The sequence below is a fragment of the Heterocephalus glaber genome, unplaced genomic scaffold (assembly GCF_053883595.1).
Source record: "Heterocephalus glaber isolate CG9 unplaced genomic scaffold, H.glaber_assembly_v1.0 deba00001572, whole genome shotgun sequence".
In the NCBI taxonomy this organism is placed as follows: domain Eukaryota; kingdom Metazoa; phylum Chordata; class Mammalia; order Rodentia; family Bathyergidae; genus Heterocephalus; species Heterocephalus glaber.
Genome location: NW_028258357.1, coordinates 14,632,263 through 14,653,779, shown reverse-complemented (window position 1 = coordinate 14,653,779; position 21,517 = coordinate 14,632,263). Strand labels below are relative to the sequence as shown.

Below are 21,517 nucleotides of genomic sequence, written 5' to 3'. Positions count from 1 at the left end.
CATATATATTAGACAAATGAATGAATAATACATGTAAGTCAAAATTATTTCTTCGTATTAAATGCATGAACAAAAATACAAGTTAAAACTGTTCACTATTCTGGTATTTTTTTGCCAATAATCTACTTTTGCACATGTTCAGTTTGTGATGTATTTCACCAAGAAAGATAACATAAACAGGAAAGAATCTTAAAAACAGGTAGTTTGCAGTTCACAGTAATAACATAGTGACAGAGTCCAAAAAAAGGAAAACAGATGTGCAGAATGAGTCATAAAATCAAGGAGGGAAAAAGGTCTCTGTAATCCTAACAGCAGTATAAAAAGAGGTTAAGACACACACATCCACAGGATGATATACTGCACGGTATCGAGAACTTCTTCAAGAACCTAAACCACTTCCAACTTATTCCTTTGTCTTCATATACAAAAGTGTCTGTCCATCCTCAAAAGAGACAACTGTAAAATCCCTGAGTGGATCAAAAATTATTAGCCTAGAATAATAATTATGGGAACTCAGAAGCACAACAAATGGTGAGTTATTAAACACTCCTTTGTTGATTTTTATTTTGACCTGAAAAGGGGGCCGTGATAAAACATGTACCAGGAATTATGGATTGTTATAGTGCCGAATCTCCGCTTCTCAAATTGTATTTCTATCTTCAGGGCCCTTGGGTCAGGCCCTGAGTCCACCACCCTGAGCCAGCTCTGGGACACGGTCCCTTCTCTGGCTGCGGCCTCCCAGAGACCTGCCTCGGCTTACCAGCGCCGGCGGAACTCATGCTTCTGTTCCTCCGTTGTCGCTAAAGCCTTCTTCTTCATAAAGCCTAAGAGCTCGCGGATGTCTTTCTCACAAGAAGCGAGCAGCGGGTTCTTCGCGTCCAACGGCCCATAAAACACGGCAGTGGGCAGCGAGTCCTCGGGACAGGGACAGAGAAGCAGCGGGCTCGGGGTGCTCGGCTTCAACTCTAGGGGAGACTTCGAAACTGTGCCTGAGGTCGAGGACGGGGTCGGAGGCTGTTCTGGCGGCGACACCGATGCGGGAGACCCCTCGGACAGGGGGCTCCAGGTGGCGCCCTGCGCCGCCATATTGACGAGACTCAGGCGGGCCCGGAGTTTGTGTAGATGCGGTTGCCCAGCGACGGTCTCGCGGCAACTAAGCATCCCGCGCGCTTTCCGGGAAACACAGCGGCCCCTGGAGGGAGGAGGAAGAAACAGTCAGGTCAAGGGCCGAATGAGGCTGGAGAATCTATTTTTCAGGCTGGGCTGTGGGAGGTGAAGCGAGAGAGAAGGCTTTGAAAAGAGAGCTAGTGAATACTAGAGCTGACGTTTTATCGTCACCAGTCCAGACTGTACTTTTTTTCCATCTCACATTTTAGGAAACTAAATCTTAAATAAGTTAAATTATTTATAAAAACCATAGTGTCAGAGACCAGGTCCTAGTCTTGCGACTCCAAAGCCTGTGCTTGGATTGCATAATCTGTATTGATGGCTTCCCACAGTTAATTAATCAAATTGAAATTAGGAAACTGACAGGCAGTTTAAGAATCAAATACCGGCAACAGATCCATTCGTCTGTCTAATAATTGATGATACTTATTTGCGTTTCAGCCATATCCTTATTATAACTACATTTTAAGTCAATATGCATTTTACACCTTAACAATTTGATGTAATTACGTACCAGTGGCTTGAAGTGCTCACTCTCAAAATACTTCGGCATTTTAAACAAGGATCTTGGGAGGCTTTACTTCAAATGGGGAAACTACGAGTCTCAAGGGAAATAGCTCATGGCAAGGGAAGTTTGTCCCCTACGTAGTATGGACCACAGTGAAAGCCAAGTTTATTAATTTGAAGTTTGAATTTCAATGAATAGGGAACCTGATTTTCTTATAAATTAGGCAATACCAGAAATTATCTAAGAGAAGGACCAGAAATATTGGATAGCATAGAAAAATAGGTCTTTAACACTGAAAAGTGTTACCAGTTCTTTCACACTTAAAAACAAAGAAAGTGACCCTAGCACTCTGTGAGCCCAATTTCCCGTTTAAGATTAAGAAGCTTATTAGACCACAGACAATGTTTTATTTTTTCAGCTCTGACCTAATTTCGTACAGGCTCTGTGAGCCTGTACTAATTTGGAAGGCTAGCCTGTGTACTTCACCCTAATATTTTCTGAAGGAAGATGACAGTGTTTTGCTCATTTGGGACAGGTAAATACAGCCAGAGAGCCTTCCCACCAAGTGGCAAAATGCAAAGACTCCTCACTGTTGGGTCTAATTCTCCAATCAGGATTTAGATACCATCCTCTGATTGACAAAGATTTTATCTTATCTCAAGGCGAGCAAAAAAAATTTTAAGACTTTAAAGAATTTAGGCCTGGGGAAAATTTTCATCCTTGGCGTATTCTAAAAAAAATATTAATAGGGTCTTTTTATTTCAATCAGCTTGTTAAATTCTCATTTTTAAACTTTGTTTTCACATAGAAGACTTGTCCACGTCAGATCAAAAGCTAGTGTAATTTGCCACCGAGAACTATCTGTTATATTGATGAAAGTGAAACAGCAGGATTCAATTAAATTAAAGTGGTCACAGAGGAAGGAAGAAAATAAAAATAAAACACAGTGGGAATTTTCCCCCAACCTGGCTGCCGTCACCAATGACCTTGCTCATAGTGCAATCACTTTCATTTCAAAGTCACTTGTGAAATATGTGTCTAATTAAATTCAAATACTTGAATTATGAAACATTGCATCTTAGTCATCTTCCTCCTTGCAGTTAACAATGCTTAACTTGCAGTAGTTTTTGGAAGCTTTTCTGAATGTTTAAACAGGTGTTATGTTCTGAATCATCAGTGGGGCAAAATGGAAGTTTCCATTTTGTTCAGTTAAATTATATTTGAGACATTTTTTAACATTTTAGAGAAACTGTTTTTCTGGTAATGAAATGCAGCCATTATAATATCTTTTCTACTTTTTTGTCACTTTGCTTTATTCTTTTCCCTGTAATGAAAGAATGGAGCTATGCAACTACTGTGTCTGACAGGGCTAAGTAATGTAAATAGCTTCCTTATAAATAATGTAAATTGCTGTTTCATATAATTAATGCCTTTGCAGGCTGCAGGGATCCTTTTGCCCATTCAAAATGCTTTTTCATCTAAAGTTACTGTTAGAGAAATAATAAATAAGGTTAGTGTTCTGTCAGTTAGTAATTTAGTTGCTAATCACTTGTACTACCCCAAATAGATATATATGTAGCTCTTTAAAAGAAAAAGAACACAAAAATCTCCCTTTCCCACCTCACCACCTAATATATTGACTTAAAAAATTCTTTTTTACTTCTTCATCCATTCAGTTAGTTAAATGCAACCATTTGTTGAGTGTGTCCATGCAATATATAGATGAGCCCACACATTCCCTATAAGAAGCAGGTGACACATACAACAACTGAACATAATTTTATTAAAAAAAAAAAAAAAACAGGCTGCAGAATGTGTTGTGACAAAGGCTTAAAAAGCATTAGAAGAGTCCCGAGATGAAGCGGGACTAGAGAGAGAACAAGGAATCATAGAGAAGAAGATGTCTTAGCCCTGAACTGAAAATGCCCATTAACAGAAAGACCCATGCCACAAAGACATTTATTAGATAATTAGCCAACAGTAGGCTAATGTATTAGTTATGACAACCTGGCATCCAAGCCCAGCACCTGGCATGAAGTACTACTAAACAAATCTTTGTTAGAATGAATGAATGAAAAAAACAAAATGAAGAACGTTTAGAGGGATGTCTCTGACCAAGAGAAAAAGAAATTTATATAAGATAAAAAGTCATAAAAATACACAGCAAGTTTAAGTCAATAATGTGTAGTGTGGTAAGCTACTGGCAGCAATGGATCAAGATGAGGCAGAAAGGATGAAACATAGTGGATAGTTGGAAGGTGTGCTCAGAAATGTTGACTGAGTTTTATATCTAGCAGGGCTCCTTAGTTAGAAAAACATACAGACAATCCCACAGTGGTTTCACTTAATGATTTTTTGACTGTATGGTGGTAGGAAAGCATACCTATACAACATTCTGTTTTTCACTTTCAATGCAGCATTCAATAAATTACATGAAACATTCAATGCTATATTATAAAACAGGCTTTTTATTAGATAATTTTGCCCAGCCGTAGGCTAATGTAAGTGTTCTAAGCACATTTAAGTAGGCCCAACTACAATGTTTGGTAGGCTAGGTATATTAAATTATTTTTAATTTATGATATTTTTAACTTAACAATAGGTTTATCAAATGTAACTCCATCATCATGAAAGCTCATCCATATGGTGTAGATAGAGATTAAAAGCCCAGATGCTGGGACCTGAAGTCATGATTTGAAGGCTTCGTTCTTCCAAGCCTCACTGTGTCTTGTTTGCTTTATATAATGGCAGTAAAATAATAAGACTATCTACCTCATAGTTCCATTTTGTATAGAAGCAAATGAGTTAATATATGTAAAACCCATAAAATAGTGCTTTGCACATAGGAAGTGCTATATAAATGTTTGTTAATTATAATTATTTAATTGGAAACCACTGAAAATTCCTAAGCAAAGAAGTGCAAGTTGTAGTCTATGTTTTATATACTTTCAAAAGGAAAGTATTTAAGGCAGAATAAAAGATGGATAGGAGTGAACAAGACTATATCTTAGCTACACAGATCATCCAAATAATTATGTCTAATCAACAAAACAGAAGTAACAAAACTAAAACCATAGATAAGACACCAAGATTCAGTAGGAACCTGAATTCTAATCAATAAAGCAAAGAGACAGTTAGGGAGAACTATGTAATGTATATAAGAACTATATTATGTGTGTATATATTGAGTATTTTATACAATTATAAAAGTAGTAAAAGAAATTCTAACAGAATTTACGGTCTTTAACAAGAGACTTCCTTAAAATCTACAAAAGTAAGACAAAATAAGAAATACTGCTCAATGTGAACCCTTTAGGATAAACTTTTGGAGGATGAAAGATACCAAAACAAAAGTGGAAAACACGGAACAAGCCACACAGTACAAAAAGATATTTTTAACCTGCTGTATGTGACCATATTGATAAATGCCTGCTACAGGCTCAGATTGACAGAAAGACCACATAAAGGTGATTCCTGGGTAAATTAAACAGGTTTACTGATAACAGGGCACCAGTGTAAGTCAGTGTAGTCTGGATATACAACAAAGATTTCAGCAACATTAACCACAATGTAGAGATGGGGCTTCTAAAACCTGAAATCCTTACCGGTAATATATATGAGTCAGACCTCCAAGTCTTTCAAATAGCTGATGCTTTCACAAATATCTGCAATCCCTCTGGAGTGTAATATTGTTTCTAGTGTGATATTTGGTACGGACAGTTTCAGACCCTTCTGCTTGTCCCTTTCACCCACCATAGCTCTGGTTGTCGAGGTTAAAAATCCTGCACCAGGGTTCTGCTAAATATTATGTCTCCCCTTCAATCAAGCACAACCATGGACGACAGACTACTGTGTTCCAGATGCACTCCCACACATATTCTCTCACTTTCTGTTAATGCCTAATAGCTGGATCCTGCAATCCCTTCGGCATGTGGTCTATTTCTTCTCAGACCAGAGCTTGTAATTTCCTGCTCAGGCTGTGCTGAAACCTGACTTTGCTATTCAGCCAGGAGGCAATGAAGTATGTCGGGGGCATATTTTGAGGAAAACAAGCCTCATCTTGAAAGCACCTGCTTCAGATTAGGTCATTGAATATTCCCCCAAGCAAGCAGACCCTGTTTTTCTCTGGCAAATGGTTAGAGGCTATGTCTTCCAGCCTGGATGGTTAGAGGAACTCAAACTTCTTACTCTTGTCTCTTCGCTTCAGGGTGTCTGGACCTGGAATATCTGCTGTATAATCAGATCGTAGCCCTGGTTTCCAGCAGTCTACTGTGCAGTTGCCCCAAGCTGTAATAAAGGCATTATGTCTTTTGAAACACAACTTGTCAATTAACTGCCCTAAAATAATTGGGTCTCTGTTGCTTTCAGATATGTGGGCAATTTAACTCAAAGTCTCATCCCCAGGACCCACATTTTTATCCCTCACTCCTATTGTGTAAACCTAGGTCCCCTAAAGAAGAGTTTCAGGCAAAGACTTAAGTGAGAGTGTTTTATTTGGTAGTGTAATTCCCATAAAACAAGAATGAGGGGGAAAGGAAGTGAAATAGGGATGCATGGAAAAGAAAAACAGTGCTGGTCAACAAATCATAAGGAAATCCAGCCAGCTGCTGAGCCATGGGGGAAGTCTCCCACCAAGCTATATAGACTTCTATCTGCCATATCTTAGTCTATAAGAGGGATATGCAGAGAGAACATGTACCTGCTATCTACCTTCTGCATAAATGCCGCTTCTGTGGATGACCTGGCCCTGTAGGCAGCTGCTGGGGATTGTGCCAAATTTCATACTTTGTAACGTGGTGTTTTATTTTAGCTTGAAAGTAGTGGAAAGAGTTAACAACTGAATGGAAGTGATGGTGGATCCAGTAGATAAGGGAAGACAGGAAGTCCAAGGCAATGCCTAAGGTATGTCCCAAGCATAAGCCCTCTTGGATGCTTTCACCAGCAACAACTCAAAAGGCTGAGCAAAATGAAAGGAGGCTAGATTCCTAACTGTGACACCACAATACCAATTCCAGACCTCTGAGACTCAAATTATTATGTGACAAAAAATAAACTTCCATCTTGTTTAAAGTATTAGTATTTGAGCTTTTTGTAGAAGCAGACATATGACTACACAGAAATTTCATGTTTTTGAAATCATCTTTGGGTAATTATGTGCACATATGTATAAACATGCATATGCAGCTGTATAGAGATCATGTAGTCACTGTTAACACTAAATGCTTATAGTAGTAAAGCACAGAGACAATCTAACTGTGTCTCAGTAAGCTAAGGTTTATCTGTAGGATTAAATCTAGCCAGCATTCTAAGGATGTGGTAGATTTTGTTTAGAAATGAAAAGATTTTTAAGAGTTTTCTTAATAAAAAGTGCAGAATATTGTGAACAGTGTGATAATATTTATCTAGAAAAATGTACCACAGGCTGGGTGTGGTAGTGCACACCTGTAATCCCAGCACTTGAGAGGCCAAGACAGGAGGATTGCTGTGAATTGGAGGTCAGCCTGGGCTACATAGTGAGTTCAGGCCAGCATGGACTACATAGTGAGACTCTGTCTCAAAAAAACCAAAGTACCACAGATAATACTACAGTATTTGTACTAATATGTATGTTTATATACATTATGAGAGGGCAGGAATGAGGATGAGAATGGGAATAAATATGTTAAATTTTAAAAGAATGCTCAGTAAATTGTTAAAAGTGGTTACATCTCAGAGGGACCTAGAATTAGAAATAATAAATCAAATGATGTTTTACATTTGTTTGCACTGTTTTTACTTTTTCAACAAAGAAAAGATCTTCCTATGTCACTTGTATAATTAAAAATTCATTTGAAAAATGTAAAAGTCAGTGTAAAACTATGAACAATTGGGCTGGGGATTTAGCTCAGTGGTTCCACCGCCTGCCTTACAAGTGCAAGGTCCCGAGTTCAATCCCCGGTACCAAAACAAAACAAAACAAAACTATAAACAGTTTACTATCTCAAGAAAATGAAATTGCAAGGAAACTGTTCAGTGTTCCTTCTGTACATTCCAGTTTTTCTAAACTAAACACAAATGTTTCGTCATAAAGAAATAACACTTCTTAAAGATAAATCATAAAGATACAGGCACATGACAAAAATACTATAAACTTAAAATCAAAAATTCCTAACACTAATTTACCTACATGAACCTCTAACAATTGCATCTTTCTTTAACTATATCCCCTACCTTTCCCTCCCTGGACTAAACACATGCCTTTCTCCCAAATTATTCCTCTCCTTCTTTCTCCTTTAGTAAATAATAGATGCCCTTAGTGGAGGATCCAAAAATTTCACACTAGAAGAGGACTGGTGTGGCAATCGATTAGAAGGAAGAACTCAGAGACTAGTTTGAAGCTGCATGTTCTAGGAAAGCACTCCGTTACTTAGATTGCATGGCCGTATAAGTTGTCTTCAAAGCATTGATCCGAATTATGAAGTGGCTAAAGTCCTGTCAACTCAGCCTCTCAGTCCTTCCATTGGATACTCCATTGCAGTCATCTAAGCAAGAGACCTTGGTATCTTTGGATCCTCTTACCCCACTTTGGCCCCAATCCCTATAACTGCACTGTCCCATAGGGCAGCCACTGACCACATTTGAGTACTGTGTTCAGGTGTCCAGTCCATGTCTACACTGTGGTCTCCTTACCAGCTACATGTGGCCAGTCACACTGAGGTGTCCTATAAGTGTAAAATACACAACAAATTTCAAAAGCTTTATACAAAAAACGTTTAATCAACATTTTTACATTGATGATGTTTTGAAAGAACAATATTTTTCATATATTGGATTAAGTAAAGTATATTATTAAAAAGAATCTCACTTGTTCATTTTTTTTTGATGTGGCAACTTGACAATTTTAAATCACATTTATGTCTCTCATTCTTGGCTTGTATGATTCCATTGGACAGCACTACACCAGGCTATCTTTTCTCTCCAACCCTAAATACCAGCCTTGGCACGGGTCTTCATCTTCTTTCAGTGAGGTTTCTGAAAAAGCCTCCTAACTAATCTTTCTGCTCTAGTTTGACCTCTCTCTAATTCATTCTTCATACTGCCCACAATAATTTTTCAAAATGCACATTAAATCATTCTAACTTGACCAGCCTGACAACATTTCCTTATGAAGAAAAATTAAGAGGATTTGTCACCAGCAGACCTGTGCTAGAAAAATGGCTTTAAAAATTCTCTAAATGGAAAAGTAATAACTAAAGAGGAAACCTTAGAATATAAGGAAGGGAGAAGAATAAACCAAAAGAAGCCAAAAAAAAATAAATAAATAAAAGCCAGGCATAGTGGTACACCCCTATTATCCCAGCACTCCAGGAGGCTGAGGCAGGAGGTTTAAAACTTTGAGTTCAGCTGGGGAAACTTGACAACTTAGTGAGACCATATCAAAATTTTTAAAAATGTTTTAAAAGTCTAGGTATGTAGCTCAGTGCCAAGGCTCTGGGTTCAATCCCTTATACCACAAAAAAGCAAAAAATAATAATATTAATAATAAATTCAATATACTTTCTTCTCTTGAATTTTCTAAATTATGTTTGATAGTTGAAGCAAAAATTATATTACCACCTGATATGGCCTTTAATGCATATAAAAGTACTTAAAATAATTATGTTACAAATGTAAAGGTAAAGAGACAGACACATAAAGAAAGATAACATTTCTACATTTTTCTTGAACTGGTAAAGCATTGATGCAATTAGATTGTGATAAGTTACATATAAATGTAGCATCTAGAGCAACACTAAAAAAAAGCTATATGATGAGATATAAGTGTATAGTTAAGTCAAAATGGAATCCTAAAAAAATGTTCACATAGCCCACAGAAAAGTGGGAAAGAGGAGAGACAAACAAAAATTAGCAAAGAAAACAAAAATGATACGGCAGATTTAAGTCCTAATACTGTATATCAATAATTACATGAAGTATAAATAGCTTAACAATACCAAGTAAAAGATATATTTTCAGAGTGAAAAGGTATGATCTAAATGCATGTTGTCTAGAAGAAAGTCATTTAAATATAATGATATTGGTATCTTGAAAACTAAAGGTGAATAATATATGCCATGTAAATATACATCAAAAGAAAGAACACATGGCTATATCAATTTCAGATAAAGTGGACTTCAAGCTGGGAATGGTGGTACACATCTGTAATCCTACCTACTCAGGAACCTAAAGCAGAAAGGTCAATTTGAGCTCAAAATTTCATAATGGTAAAGAATCAATCTGGCAAGAAGACATAGTAATCCTAAATGTGCATGCATCAAACAACAGAGCTATAAAATATAGCCAAAACTGATAGAACTAAAAAGATAAGTAGACACACTCACACTTATAGCTGGGCACTTAAACACCCCTCTCTCAATAATAATGGATTGACTAAATAAAAAATAATCAGATTGTAGAAAACTTCAACACTATGAATTAAAAGAATCTAATTGACATGTATAGAATGCACCATTCTTTTAGAGTATCCATACGATATATATCAAATAGATCATATCTTGAGCCATAAAACAAGCATCAAAAAATGTAAAAAAAAAAAAAAATACAGGCATGGCAGTACATGCTTGTAATCCCAGCAATTGTGAGGCTGAGGCAGGAGGATCACCATGAGTTCAAGGCCTGGGCTACATAGTGAATTCAAGGCCAGCCTGAACTACATAATGAAAGCCTGTCTCAAAAAAAGAAAGTAAAACAATTAGAGTTACACAGTGTGTTCTCCTACCACAATGAACTCAAACTAGATATAAACAGCAGAAAAATAACAGGAAAAAATCTCCAAACACTGGAAACTAAACAACATAATGCTGAATGACCCATTTGTCAAGAAGAAAATCTCAAATAAAATCAAAATATACACTTAACTAAATGAAAGTGAAAATATAACACACCAAAAAACTTACAGGACTAGGGAAAAGCAGTGCTAACAAGTTAGGATTGTAGCACTAAATGCTTTCTTTTAAAAGAGAAAAAGTTTCAAATTAATAGTCCAAATTCCCAATTCAAAATAGCGAAAACAATGAAACAACAACTAAAATAAATTCCAGAAAAAGAAGAGAGAGGGGGAAAAAACCGCAAAGCAAGCAGAAGAAAAGAAAGAAAAAATATAAGATTAGGAATTGATGAAATTTAAATAACTGATTAGATTTTGCTGATACATGGGCATAAATTTAAACTTAGTATATATATTTTGTTGGAAGGATTAAATGAATAGATACATGCAAAGTGCTTACCCAGTGGCTAAACCAAAGCAAGTATTCAATAATGTTAATTTTAATTATTTGTTTTGCATCATTTGTTTTATATTTCATAACAAAATATTTGAGTGAAAACAACTGGAATGAGAAGTTGCATCTCCAATAGCTTTTACTCAAAAAGCCATTGATCTTTTGAGTAAATATATAAAAGCAATTATTAAGGTGACAAGTGCATTTTTCAAAAGGTTTGTTTTGGAAGCTCTGTAAAATCATAGAGAAATTTAACATTTCTGATTATCCACCATAGCAAATGTTCAATATTCACCTCAATCACAAACACTTTCCACAGTATCATGGGTATAATACTAAAATCACCAGGTCCCTTTTCAACAAAAGTACTCATTTTATTTTGTTGTTGTTGTTGTTCTCAGTTCCTCACAACACATGCACTGTTTTTCAAACCTCTGCATATAAAATGAGAAAAAGCAAAGAATTGATAAGATGTCACGAGACCAAGGATTACTTATGTGTGTTAGTTATTGTATCCGAAATGCTTAGAAAAAATATCTGACACTTAGCTGCCACTCCACAAATAACTGCTGAGTGAATGAAGAAATGAACACAAAAAATGGACAACAAATATGGAAGGTGAAGGAAAATGAAAATTGAAAATGAATCTGTTTTCAAGCCTGAAGGCCTAAAAGAATTCTAGTGATGCTAATAGTCCAGAGAAGAGCTCTAAGATATGGCTTAAGAAGCTTGCTCTACAACTTTCAGGTGGATAACCAATGAATGCAAACCTCCTTTACTCCAAAAACAACTCCCCACTCACCCACCCAGCAGTCTCTTTCCAGAAGGTGTAGCTTCTACCAGTCACATAGTAATTTGACCAGAGATTGTCCTATTACTTGCCTTTGCTGGGCCTATCAGATTCTTTCTCCTGAGTAATCTGAAACTGAGATTCTGCTAGGTATAGAGAAACTGAACATAAAGGTGATTAGTTTCTGCCAGGAGCTCAGAGAAGCAGAAACAACTGGTTTGGAGAGAAAAGTACTATACCTCAGAGAAGCAAAATCAGAAGCTAGAAAGAGGATAGTCTATGTTAATAAGAGTTTTCTAGTCCTGATTCCAATCGTTTCCAGAGGCCCGGTTGTTTTCCTGTGTTTGTTTCTGGGTGCCCTCATAAGAAATTCGCCTCTGAGAGGAGAACGTGCTCTGAACAAAAAATCCTTGATTAGGGAAGGCATATATTTTGTACTATAATCTCAGAAGAGAATGTGTCTTTTCTCCCTAAATCTCTGAGGACTCTATGATGTTCTTCCCTTTGTAGTGAATACAATCCTGCAAGAAGGAAGAACTGTCAAGAGAGATATGATCACCAGAAACAAACACTGCAGACAGAAGGTGTTTCTCTTATACACATGTCCATAAGGCATGATGTTATTCTCTTAGAATAGAAGGAAAAATGGAGCAGAAAACATATGTAGGAAAACTTAAACCACAGAATATTATACAAGCAATGACACGCATGTCACTTCTAATTGCTTCGTGGCTTCAACACCTCTTCACAACACCTTGATTAAAAAAAAAAACCCTGCAAATTTCAAGCCGCCTTTTTGCAAATTGATTTCTCGATGTCACCAGGCTCCACACACAGCCCACGCTCTTTCAGTTGCTAAGTGCACTGGATTGTCACAGTATGTTCCAGGGGGCTTTGGATTTCTCTCAAATGTGAAAGATGTGCTTCTAATTGGAAGCGTAGTCCTTGTCTTCCAAATACAATGTTCTCTAAAAGAAACAGTACCCATTATATTTCAACCAGTCCAGATTAAAACTGATTTCCCAAAGCAAGGAAAACCTTGTAAGCACCAAAATTCAGCATTATCTTACAACATGGAACTTAAAGATGATTTATAGATTCATTGTGTATTATTAGCTTTACCTCATTAGGAACAGAAATCATAATATTCCACTAAGTGTTTTTCCCTACAGGCATTGGTAACTTCTATCGATGAGATGTATTACAAGAGGCTTTGAGGTTTCTGACTCAATAACATAAATGAAATTTTAGGCAAAAGTTAAAGACTGCAATAAAAAAGAAGGGGGAAACTATGGCAAGAAATAAGAAAAAACAAGTAGAATTTATTTATTGAGTGGGACCAGTTAGATAAAAATTCTAACCCACAAAACTCCGGAGTTTAGAGTCTGTAGGAGAGATTGGCCATTCATCCATCCAACAAATTTTTAGCAAATGCTTGCCATAAAGCAGTTGCTTCATTGGATATTCAGTCTTAACTTTTGCACTGTGACATTGGACATTGGAAGACTTCAACAAATATCTTCAATCTGACAAAATTTTACTTAAAAATCTTTTTATGTTGCAAAGAATGTATTTTTTTTTAACAAGCTCAAACCATTCAGAAACAAAAAGTAAAAATCCTCCATAACTACCAGCCAGTGGAGTAACCACTCTTATACCCTGAGATATCTTTTCACATTAAACATAAGCACAAATAAACACAAATTCCGGTTCAAAAGAAAAGTAATGATAAGTAAAAATAGCTTTATATTGTGCAAAATGTCAATATAGCATAGTGCTTGGGAGCATGGGTTTTAAAGAATACCACCTTGATTCAAATCCCTAGTGAGTAAAAACTAAAATACATAGTTTTAGATAAGGTAAGGAAAAAGACCTTCATTGTATTAAGTCACAAGGTTTGGGAATTTGCCTTAGCTAATATAAAAATGGTGTATTGCCAAAGAACATTTTAAAAAATCCAGTTATTATTTTAATTTGGATCACATTTTACTTATAGATTATGTTAGAGAACTGAAAAATATTCTTTTTGCATCTGGGAGAAATTTCATTTATTCTGATCTTGTTTTACAGCCTTCTGTAATGTTTTCTTGTTTTCCTTACACAGATTCCAAACATTTATTTAGTGTGTTCCTACATGTTTTATACTTTTGTTGTACTGTGGCTGTGATCCTTTTTCCACTACCTTCGCTATTGGATTAATTTTTTTTTTTTGTACCGGGGATGGAACTCGGGACCTTGCACTTGCGAGGCAGGCGGCGGAACCACTGAGCTAAATCCCCGGTGCTATTTGATTAATTTTGTACATAAAATATTTGCTTTTGTGAGCCTGACTTTTAACATGTTACAGAATTCTGTCCATGCCATTGGCTCATTGGTTTTGATTCTTGGATCATTTATAGCATTAATGACACTTTCCCTCTTCCTTCTCAACATTAATAGCTCCTCATTTTCTTCTTCTATATTACTGCATTGGTGAAGTTCTTGAAATAATATTGAAAATTAACAGTTTTCTTTTTCCTATTATTTCATTTAAATTAAATATGAGATAATTAACCATCAAATATAACATTTCATAGTGATTTCCAATAAATGACTTTTATTAAGTTACAGAAATCTCTATTATTGGTTTTAATAAAAATGTTGTTTTTATATGTATGATTGCATCAAAGTACATCTTGAATATTATCCAAACAAATGCCCTCCCTCTTGCTATTTAGATAATTAAGATTTTCTTTCTCTAACATAATGCATCATATAAATATATTTCCTAAATATTAAAACCCATTTGCATTTTATGCAACCGCTTCTTGGTCCTGGAGTGTATGTTACTACTTAGCAACTAGAATTATTTTTCATTTCATATCTTTGTGCCTATTTTCAAGAAGAGATTGGTTAATAGGTATGCATGCTACAAAAAAATGAAATATCTAGGAATCAATCTAACAAAGGAAGCAAAAGACCTCTACACTGAAAACTACAACACTCTGAAAAAAGCGATCGAAGGGGATACAAGAAAATGGAAAGACATCCCTTGCTCCTGGGTAGGAAGAACCAATAGAGTGAAAATGGTCATACTTCCAAAACTACTATATAGATTTAATGCAATGCCAATTGAAATTCCAACAATATACTTCACAGAACTAGAGAAAACAATCCCAAAACTCATTTGGAACCATAAGAGACCTAGAATAGCTAAAGCAATTCTAAGCAACAGAGACATGGCTGGGGGAATTACAATCCCCAACTTGAAACTATACTACAAAGCTACTGTGATAAAATCAGCATGGTACTGGCAAAGGAACAGACCTGAGGATCAGTGGAATAGATTAGAAGATCCAGAAACAACTCCAGACATGCTCAGCCACCTCATCTTTGACAAAGGAGCTAACCACCATCATTGGAGGAAAGATAGCCTATTTAATAAATGGTGTTGGAAAAACTGGATTTCAACCTGCCAAAGATTAAAACTAGACCCATACCTATCACCATGCACTAAACTAAGATTGAAGTGGATTAAAGATCTAAATATTAAGACAGAAACACTAAACTTGCTGGAAGATAAGTGAGGTAGAACTCTCGAAGACATTGGCATAGGAAAAGACTTCATAAACAAAACCTCACCAGCACGGGAACTAACAGAAAGAATCAACAACTGGGATCTCATCTTATTAAAAAGCTTCTGTTCCTATTTTTCCATTTTCTCATATTAATCCCATTCCCTTCTATCCTTTCCCCTACCCCTCCCACTTCCTTCCCCTTTGCCCCCTTTCTTCCTATTTCACATTACCTATTATACATTTTAGTCATTATTTACACTTTCAGTTAATATGAGAAAATGGAAAAGTAGGAACAAAATCTTTGTAAATAGGGAGGAATGGAGGGGTTGAAGGGAGGGCTGGGCAAGGGTGAAAAATAAGAACCAAGAGAGACTATGTAAAGGTGCAAATTTCCAATGATGAATGTCATTATATTGTATACCTAAAATGTACCAATGATTAGAATGAATAATCAATAATGCAAAATAGGAAGAAAAGGTCCAAAGGGGTAGGGGTAGTGGGAGGGGCAGGGGAAAGGAAAGAAGGGAAAGGAAAAGTGATGAGAAATGGAAAACATGGAAATAAAGTCTTTGTAAATAGGGAAGGGTGGAGGGGGTGACGGGAGGGCTAGGAATGTGGAAAAAATAAGAACCAAGATGCACTATGTAAAGGTACAATTCCCAATGAGAAATGTAATTGTGTTGTATACCTACAATGTACCAATAAGAGAATTTAATAAAGTGCAAAAAAAATAAATAAACTAAATAAAAAGCTTGTGCACTGCAAAAGAAACCACCAACAGAGCTTACAGACAACCTATAATATGGGAAAAAATTTTTAGCAGCTGTACCTCAGACAAAGGACTACTATCTAGAATATATAAAGAATTGAAAAAAATCAGACCCCCAAATTCAAAGACCCAATTCAAAAGTGGGCATCTGCAATGAACAGACATTTCTCAGACAAGGAAGTAAAAGCAGCAAACAAATATATGAAAAAATGTTCAATATCACTGGTCATTCGAGAGATGCAGATGAAAACAACCCTGAGATTCCACCTCACCCCAGAAAGAATGGCTGCTATCAAGAAATCAACAAATAACAAATGCTGGCGGGGTTGTGGGGAGAAAGGAACCCTTCTCCACTCTTGGTGGGAGTGCAGACTGGTGCAACCACTGTGGAAATCAGTATGGAGATACCTCAAAGAACTAGGACTAGAGGTCCCATTGGACCCAGCTATTCCCCTGCTGGGTATCTTCCCAAAAGAATTAAAAGAATCATACCACAGTGATATATGTGCACCCATGTTCATAGCAGCACAGTTCGTAATAGCTAAAGCTTGGAAGCAGCCCAAATGCCCATCAACTGGAAACTGGATAAAGAAGATGTGGTTTTTTAATAAAATGGAGTACTCTCATCCATAAAGAATGAGAAACTAGAGTCATTTATAGCTAAATGGATGCATATCGAGGCCATACTCTTAAGTGAAATAAATAGGACACACATGTGTAAATACCGAATAGTTTCTCTATTGAGAAACTATCAGTGAGAAACTGATAGTGTAAACAAGAGTTAAAATGATTAAAATGAATAACTGATAATTTGAAATAGGAAAAAAAGTCCAAAGACAATGGAGTGAAGGGAGGGGAAGGGGAAAGGAAAAGAGGGAAAGGAAAAACTATGAAAAAAGAAAAAAAATGGAAATGAAATCTACGTAAATAGGGAAAGGTGGAGGAGAGGAAGGGTGCACAGGTAATGGGGAAAAAAATAAGAACCAAGATACATCATGAACAGGTACAAACACCCAACAATAAATGTAGATGAATTGTATACCTAAAATGTACCAATAAAATGTACCAATAAAATTAATTTAAAAGTTTTTTTAAAAGGTATGCATGTGCCAGTGTGCACACAGCATTTAGCTAGTGTTCTGACAAGGAATATTCCACCCTGTAAAACAAAATTCACAAATTCCATCTTCTTCTATATTCTACAAAGTTAAATTATGATACTTCTTCTCTGAAAAGTTGACAATCCTACTTATAAAATCACCTAAGGAAAATATCTTTTGGTGAAGAGAGATCCTCTTATTTTCTACTTTTTCTATAATTACTGAATTATTCAACTTTTCTACTTAAAAAAAAATTTTAAATCACTTGTACTCCAAAAAAAAGGTATGAAATTTATTTATTTTCCCAAAGGTATCTTTTTAAAACAATATGTAATATTATCATTTAATTTTTTAGAGTATCTTTCAAATATGAAGATATGTGCCATTGCACATTTTAATTGTTTTTGAGACAGGGTCTCATTATGTGGTTCAGGCTGGCCTTGAACTCACTATGTAGCCCAGGCTGGCCTCAAACTCATGTCAATCCTCCTGCCTCAGCCTCTCAAGTGCTGGGATTACAGCCATGTGCCACCATGCCTGGCCCATTGCACATTTTGAGTACTATTCATCTAAATCTTTTCTCCTTTCTCTTTCTTTGGTTGTTTAAAGAAAAAAAAAAGCACCTTTTATTCCAGAAGTTCGAAAAGTTTGAAAATATAGGAGAAAATATTTTTTTTCTTTCAGATTAAAATGCTAATACATTGCTTTAAATGTAGAGTTGCTACACCCGAAAAGATATCTGGAGATTAAAGAAAACCATTGGCTATCTTAGTTGGTGTTTATCTTATCTGTATAAATTCATCCTGTGTTCCCCATTGGGCATTCTCTATGTGCAAGTTTGTGGATTGTTCTAGTCTAATCTAACAAATACTTACTTAGTTTTGGCCTGGTTTACCTGTCAGTTTCTGTGACAGATTTTTAAAAAGTTTAAAATTTTTCCACCATAATTATAGTTTCTTAAAATTGTCTAAGGACTCTTATTACATAGATTTCAATACTATATTGTTGTGATGATATTGCTTCTTGTTCTTTCTGTCTTGTGCAAACGTTTTGCATTGGGAGCAGCATGTTAAAATGTAATCCTAACACTTGCCAATGGATTAGTCCAGGGTGGCTATGAGAAACCCACCATATGAATGCCAGGTTTCCCCAAACCTCATATAAGACGCAATTTGACAGAACTTATCTTGTGGTGCTGAGGATTGAATCCAGGCCTCTATGCATGATAAGCCAGTGTTCTACCACTGAGCTACACTCCCAGTGTAGCTTACTGAGCCCCTGTCTCAAACATAAAAAATAAAGAAGGGCTAGGGATGTAACTCGGTGCAAAGTGGGAGTGGTCAGAGCTGTTGGGGGAGGTTGTGCTTTACAAGTTATCCCTTGAAGCCAACTAGAGCTATAGTTTTTTGCATTTGCTATCTAGTTGAGTTTATCACTAGCTCATAAATTCCCCACCATTCAATAGGTCCCCTCCTATTATGGGATTGTGCTTGAAATGACAGAAATACTGACACCATGTGAGATTATCAAAGTCAAATCTTTGTCATATTTGAGTCATGGCTATTATTTTTATTTGTATACGTTTGAGCCTAAAATGTCAAACCCAAATGTAAGTTTTGTGATGAATTTTATAAATAGTGGGCTTTTATTAAACAAGGAAAAGCTCATTTTGAAGTTCTCTGTGTGCAATTTTTCCCTCAATAGCAAAAATGGTGGAAATAAAGATATAAATCTGTATCTACAAAGAGCTAAACATAAGAGATATATCATTTCCTCAGCCAGTAACAAATAACTTTCACTAAGAGATTCAGATGAATAAAATAAATAATTGAGGCAGAAGTTATAATGACATCCTATGCCATATATTAGCATGTCTTTCAGGTTCATATGTTCTAGCTGAAATAACCTATTACATAAAAGAACTTGTTGAGCATGTTATAAAAAAATAAAGAATCAATGAAATATTCATCTCTTTAAGTGTCAAGGCTGTTCATAAAAGGAAAAACATTGCTTAAGAGACAGGGAAAGAAATTCCAATTTAAAATGGATAATTACCGTGGTCTTTGCCATAAGTATCTCTTGGAATGGATTTCATCTTGTGAAGAATTCTATTCTTTTACATGAATGTGCCCACTCTTCCAGCATGGCAGTAAGTGAAATCATCATTCCTACTGAAAAAGAAAATAAAAATGGGTGACAACACTTTTTATTGTCAGTGAACATTTAAAAGATTATTGATCACAACAATCTCAAAGACTAGAAGGGCAAGCTGTGTCATGAAATAATTGCTACACTGTGTTTTAACATAACAAATCTGAAGAGTGACACTCAAAGTTGTCCACCGAAGATGAGAACTTGTTCAATATACTGGCTTGTAATATTATGTTGTTTGTTTTCCCAAAAATGAATGGACAATGGACAAAACCATAAGGTGAGTTGGATCTGACTCTCAGAGAACCTGTTGTACAAATAGAGTGTAGACTACTACTGCAAAAACTTTTAAAATTTTTATTGTTAGTAGTACATGTTTGTCATACATAGGGATTACACCCATCATGGGAAGGTGGTACAAGTACATAACACATCATAATTCTTTTTATATTCCCTTTGTGTCCCCTCCCTCCCTCCTTCAATCTCTTTGTGTTCTTTCCATTTTCAGCAGATTTATTTCCCTTATTCCTATGCAAATTCTAACAAAGAATTATTAAGGAGAGCCAAAGGAAATATAATTAAAAGAAGAGGTGTATAGTTTAGATATTTATAATTTATCTCAGATAAACAAGAAGTTATTTTAGCATAAATGTGTTCCATTCAATATTTTTCTTTTAGTCAGTGTACATATGCATAGGCATTAGGAATAATTACAATTTAACAGGATGTCCTTTATTTTGATTTGCTCCATTGTGTAACCTTGAGACAATTTTTTTTAATTTCCCAGAACTTAGATTGCATCTTTTAAAAATAGCAACCTCTTCTTGTTTTATGGATATAATAAATCCATATGGATCTGTTTCCTGCATTGATTTTTGTTTCCTCACAGGAAATTTCTTTTGTTTCCACAGCGTAATGTCATGTTTTCATGCTGTTGGTTTCCCGCCAATGTTTGGGACTTCCTGTTTACCTATTCACAGTCGTAATTTCATACTTTGATTGACCTAGTTGGTACCTGAAGGGTTTCAGCTCATTTCTTGGCAGCTGCTGTAGTTTCCAGGTAGGGCAGGAGACTATGGCCAAGCAGCTTCTGTAGGGTGCTCTCTGTTGTATGACCAGGGGAACTCATGTACTGATTTGCCTGCGATGGTCAGAGGTTACCTCCTGTGTCCGGGCACAATTATTAGTATGCTTTCTTTCACTTGAAAGTGTCCCGTTTTAGACAACAAATTACATTTTCATTTTTCCTGCAACAGATGGAAGCTAGCAGGCACACTGTCTCAGTTTCTTCTCTGGTTCCAGCGATCACCCTGGCAGGATCTTGCAGCAGATATCACAGTTAATTTAGAAAGCAGAATTCATAGTTTTAGCCTGGGGGCAAACGCTATACCAGGCACCTGGAGAATAAATGGCTGATTTAGTTACTCCATGGTGCTGTAATTAATTATCCTATTGGCTGTCTGCCTTTTCCTCTATTGCCCAAGAGCTTAGGTTTCTTTATCAGGGGGTCATCAGAGCTATTATCTTTCACCTAAATAGAATTCTACATTTTTTAAATCCCTGCTATGTGTTATCATCCATGCCTGACCCTATCTGCTGTAATATTCAATATTAATTCTATAATTGCACCTGTAATATCACCTATAATAATAATTACTGATGAGAGATGAAAACTTGTGTCAGGCACCATTCAAAGCTCTGGTATTAATCCTCACAGCAATGCTTTGAGGTGGTTTCTGTTATCTCCATTTTCCAGGCATGGAAACTAAGGCATAGAGAGGTTAAGTAACGTACCCCAAAGCTGGAAGATTCAAAGAGCACAGGCAGCTTAGCAATAATGCAGCAGTTGTGTCCAGAGCTCATATTCTCAACACCCTCTGAAGCCCTCATGTCAAACAATAGCTCTTTTCCAGGCTTACCAGAGCTGTTTGGGGCTGAATCCTTCTTTATTACTTCTGTCCTTTCTCTGGGATTTTGGAGAGGAACGAGAGGTTAGCTCAGGAGCTCAGTTAATTGTCATGAACCTGAAGTTTATTAAACTTTTTTCCCTCCAAACGCGGGTATTCTGTATCGAAGAAGGTTCCGGTCTAAGTGATTGTTATACAGGCCGTTACAACCTATTAGCCAGCCATATGTACAAACATTCACATACTATTTCTCACTGCTTTATCAGTCTAGAATTGTGGATGGAGACCTAGCATAAATACACAAAAGG

General features: G+C 36.2%; 1 protein-coding gene across 13 annotated transcripts in view; it reads right to left on the bottom strand.

Annotated features, from left to right (window-relative positions):
* Positions 1–20,903, bottom strand: part of Cfap54 (cilia and flagella associated protein 54) — a 338,714-nt gene extending 317,811 nt beyond the window's left edge. For 9 of the 13 annotated variants that reach the window (XM_087192626.1, XM_087192630.1, XM_087192624.1 and 6 more), the window contains exons 1-3: positions 20,318–20,900; positions 19,207–19,322; positions 761–1,192 (exon numbers count right to left, since the gene is read on the bottom strand). In XM_087192626.1, coding sequence (XP_087048752.1) covers positions 761–1,161 — 401 coding nt within the window. In that variant the 5' untranslated portion in view covers positions 1,162–1,192; positions 19,207–19,322; positions 20,318–20,900. Of the gene's footprint in view, positions 1–760; positions 1,193–19,206; positions 19,323–20,317 lie in introns of those variants that run through there. The other 4 variants (XM_087192634.1, XM_087192636.1, XM_087192632.1 and 1 more) reach the window with 3 other exon arrangements.
* Between the last annotated feature and the right edge of the window lie 614 nt (positions 20,904–21,517).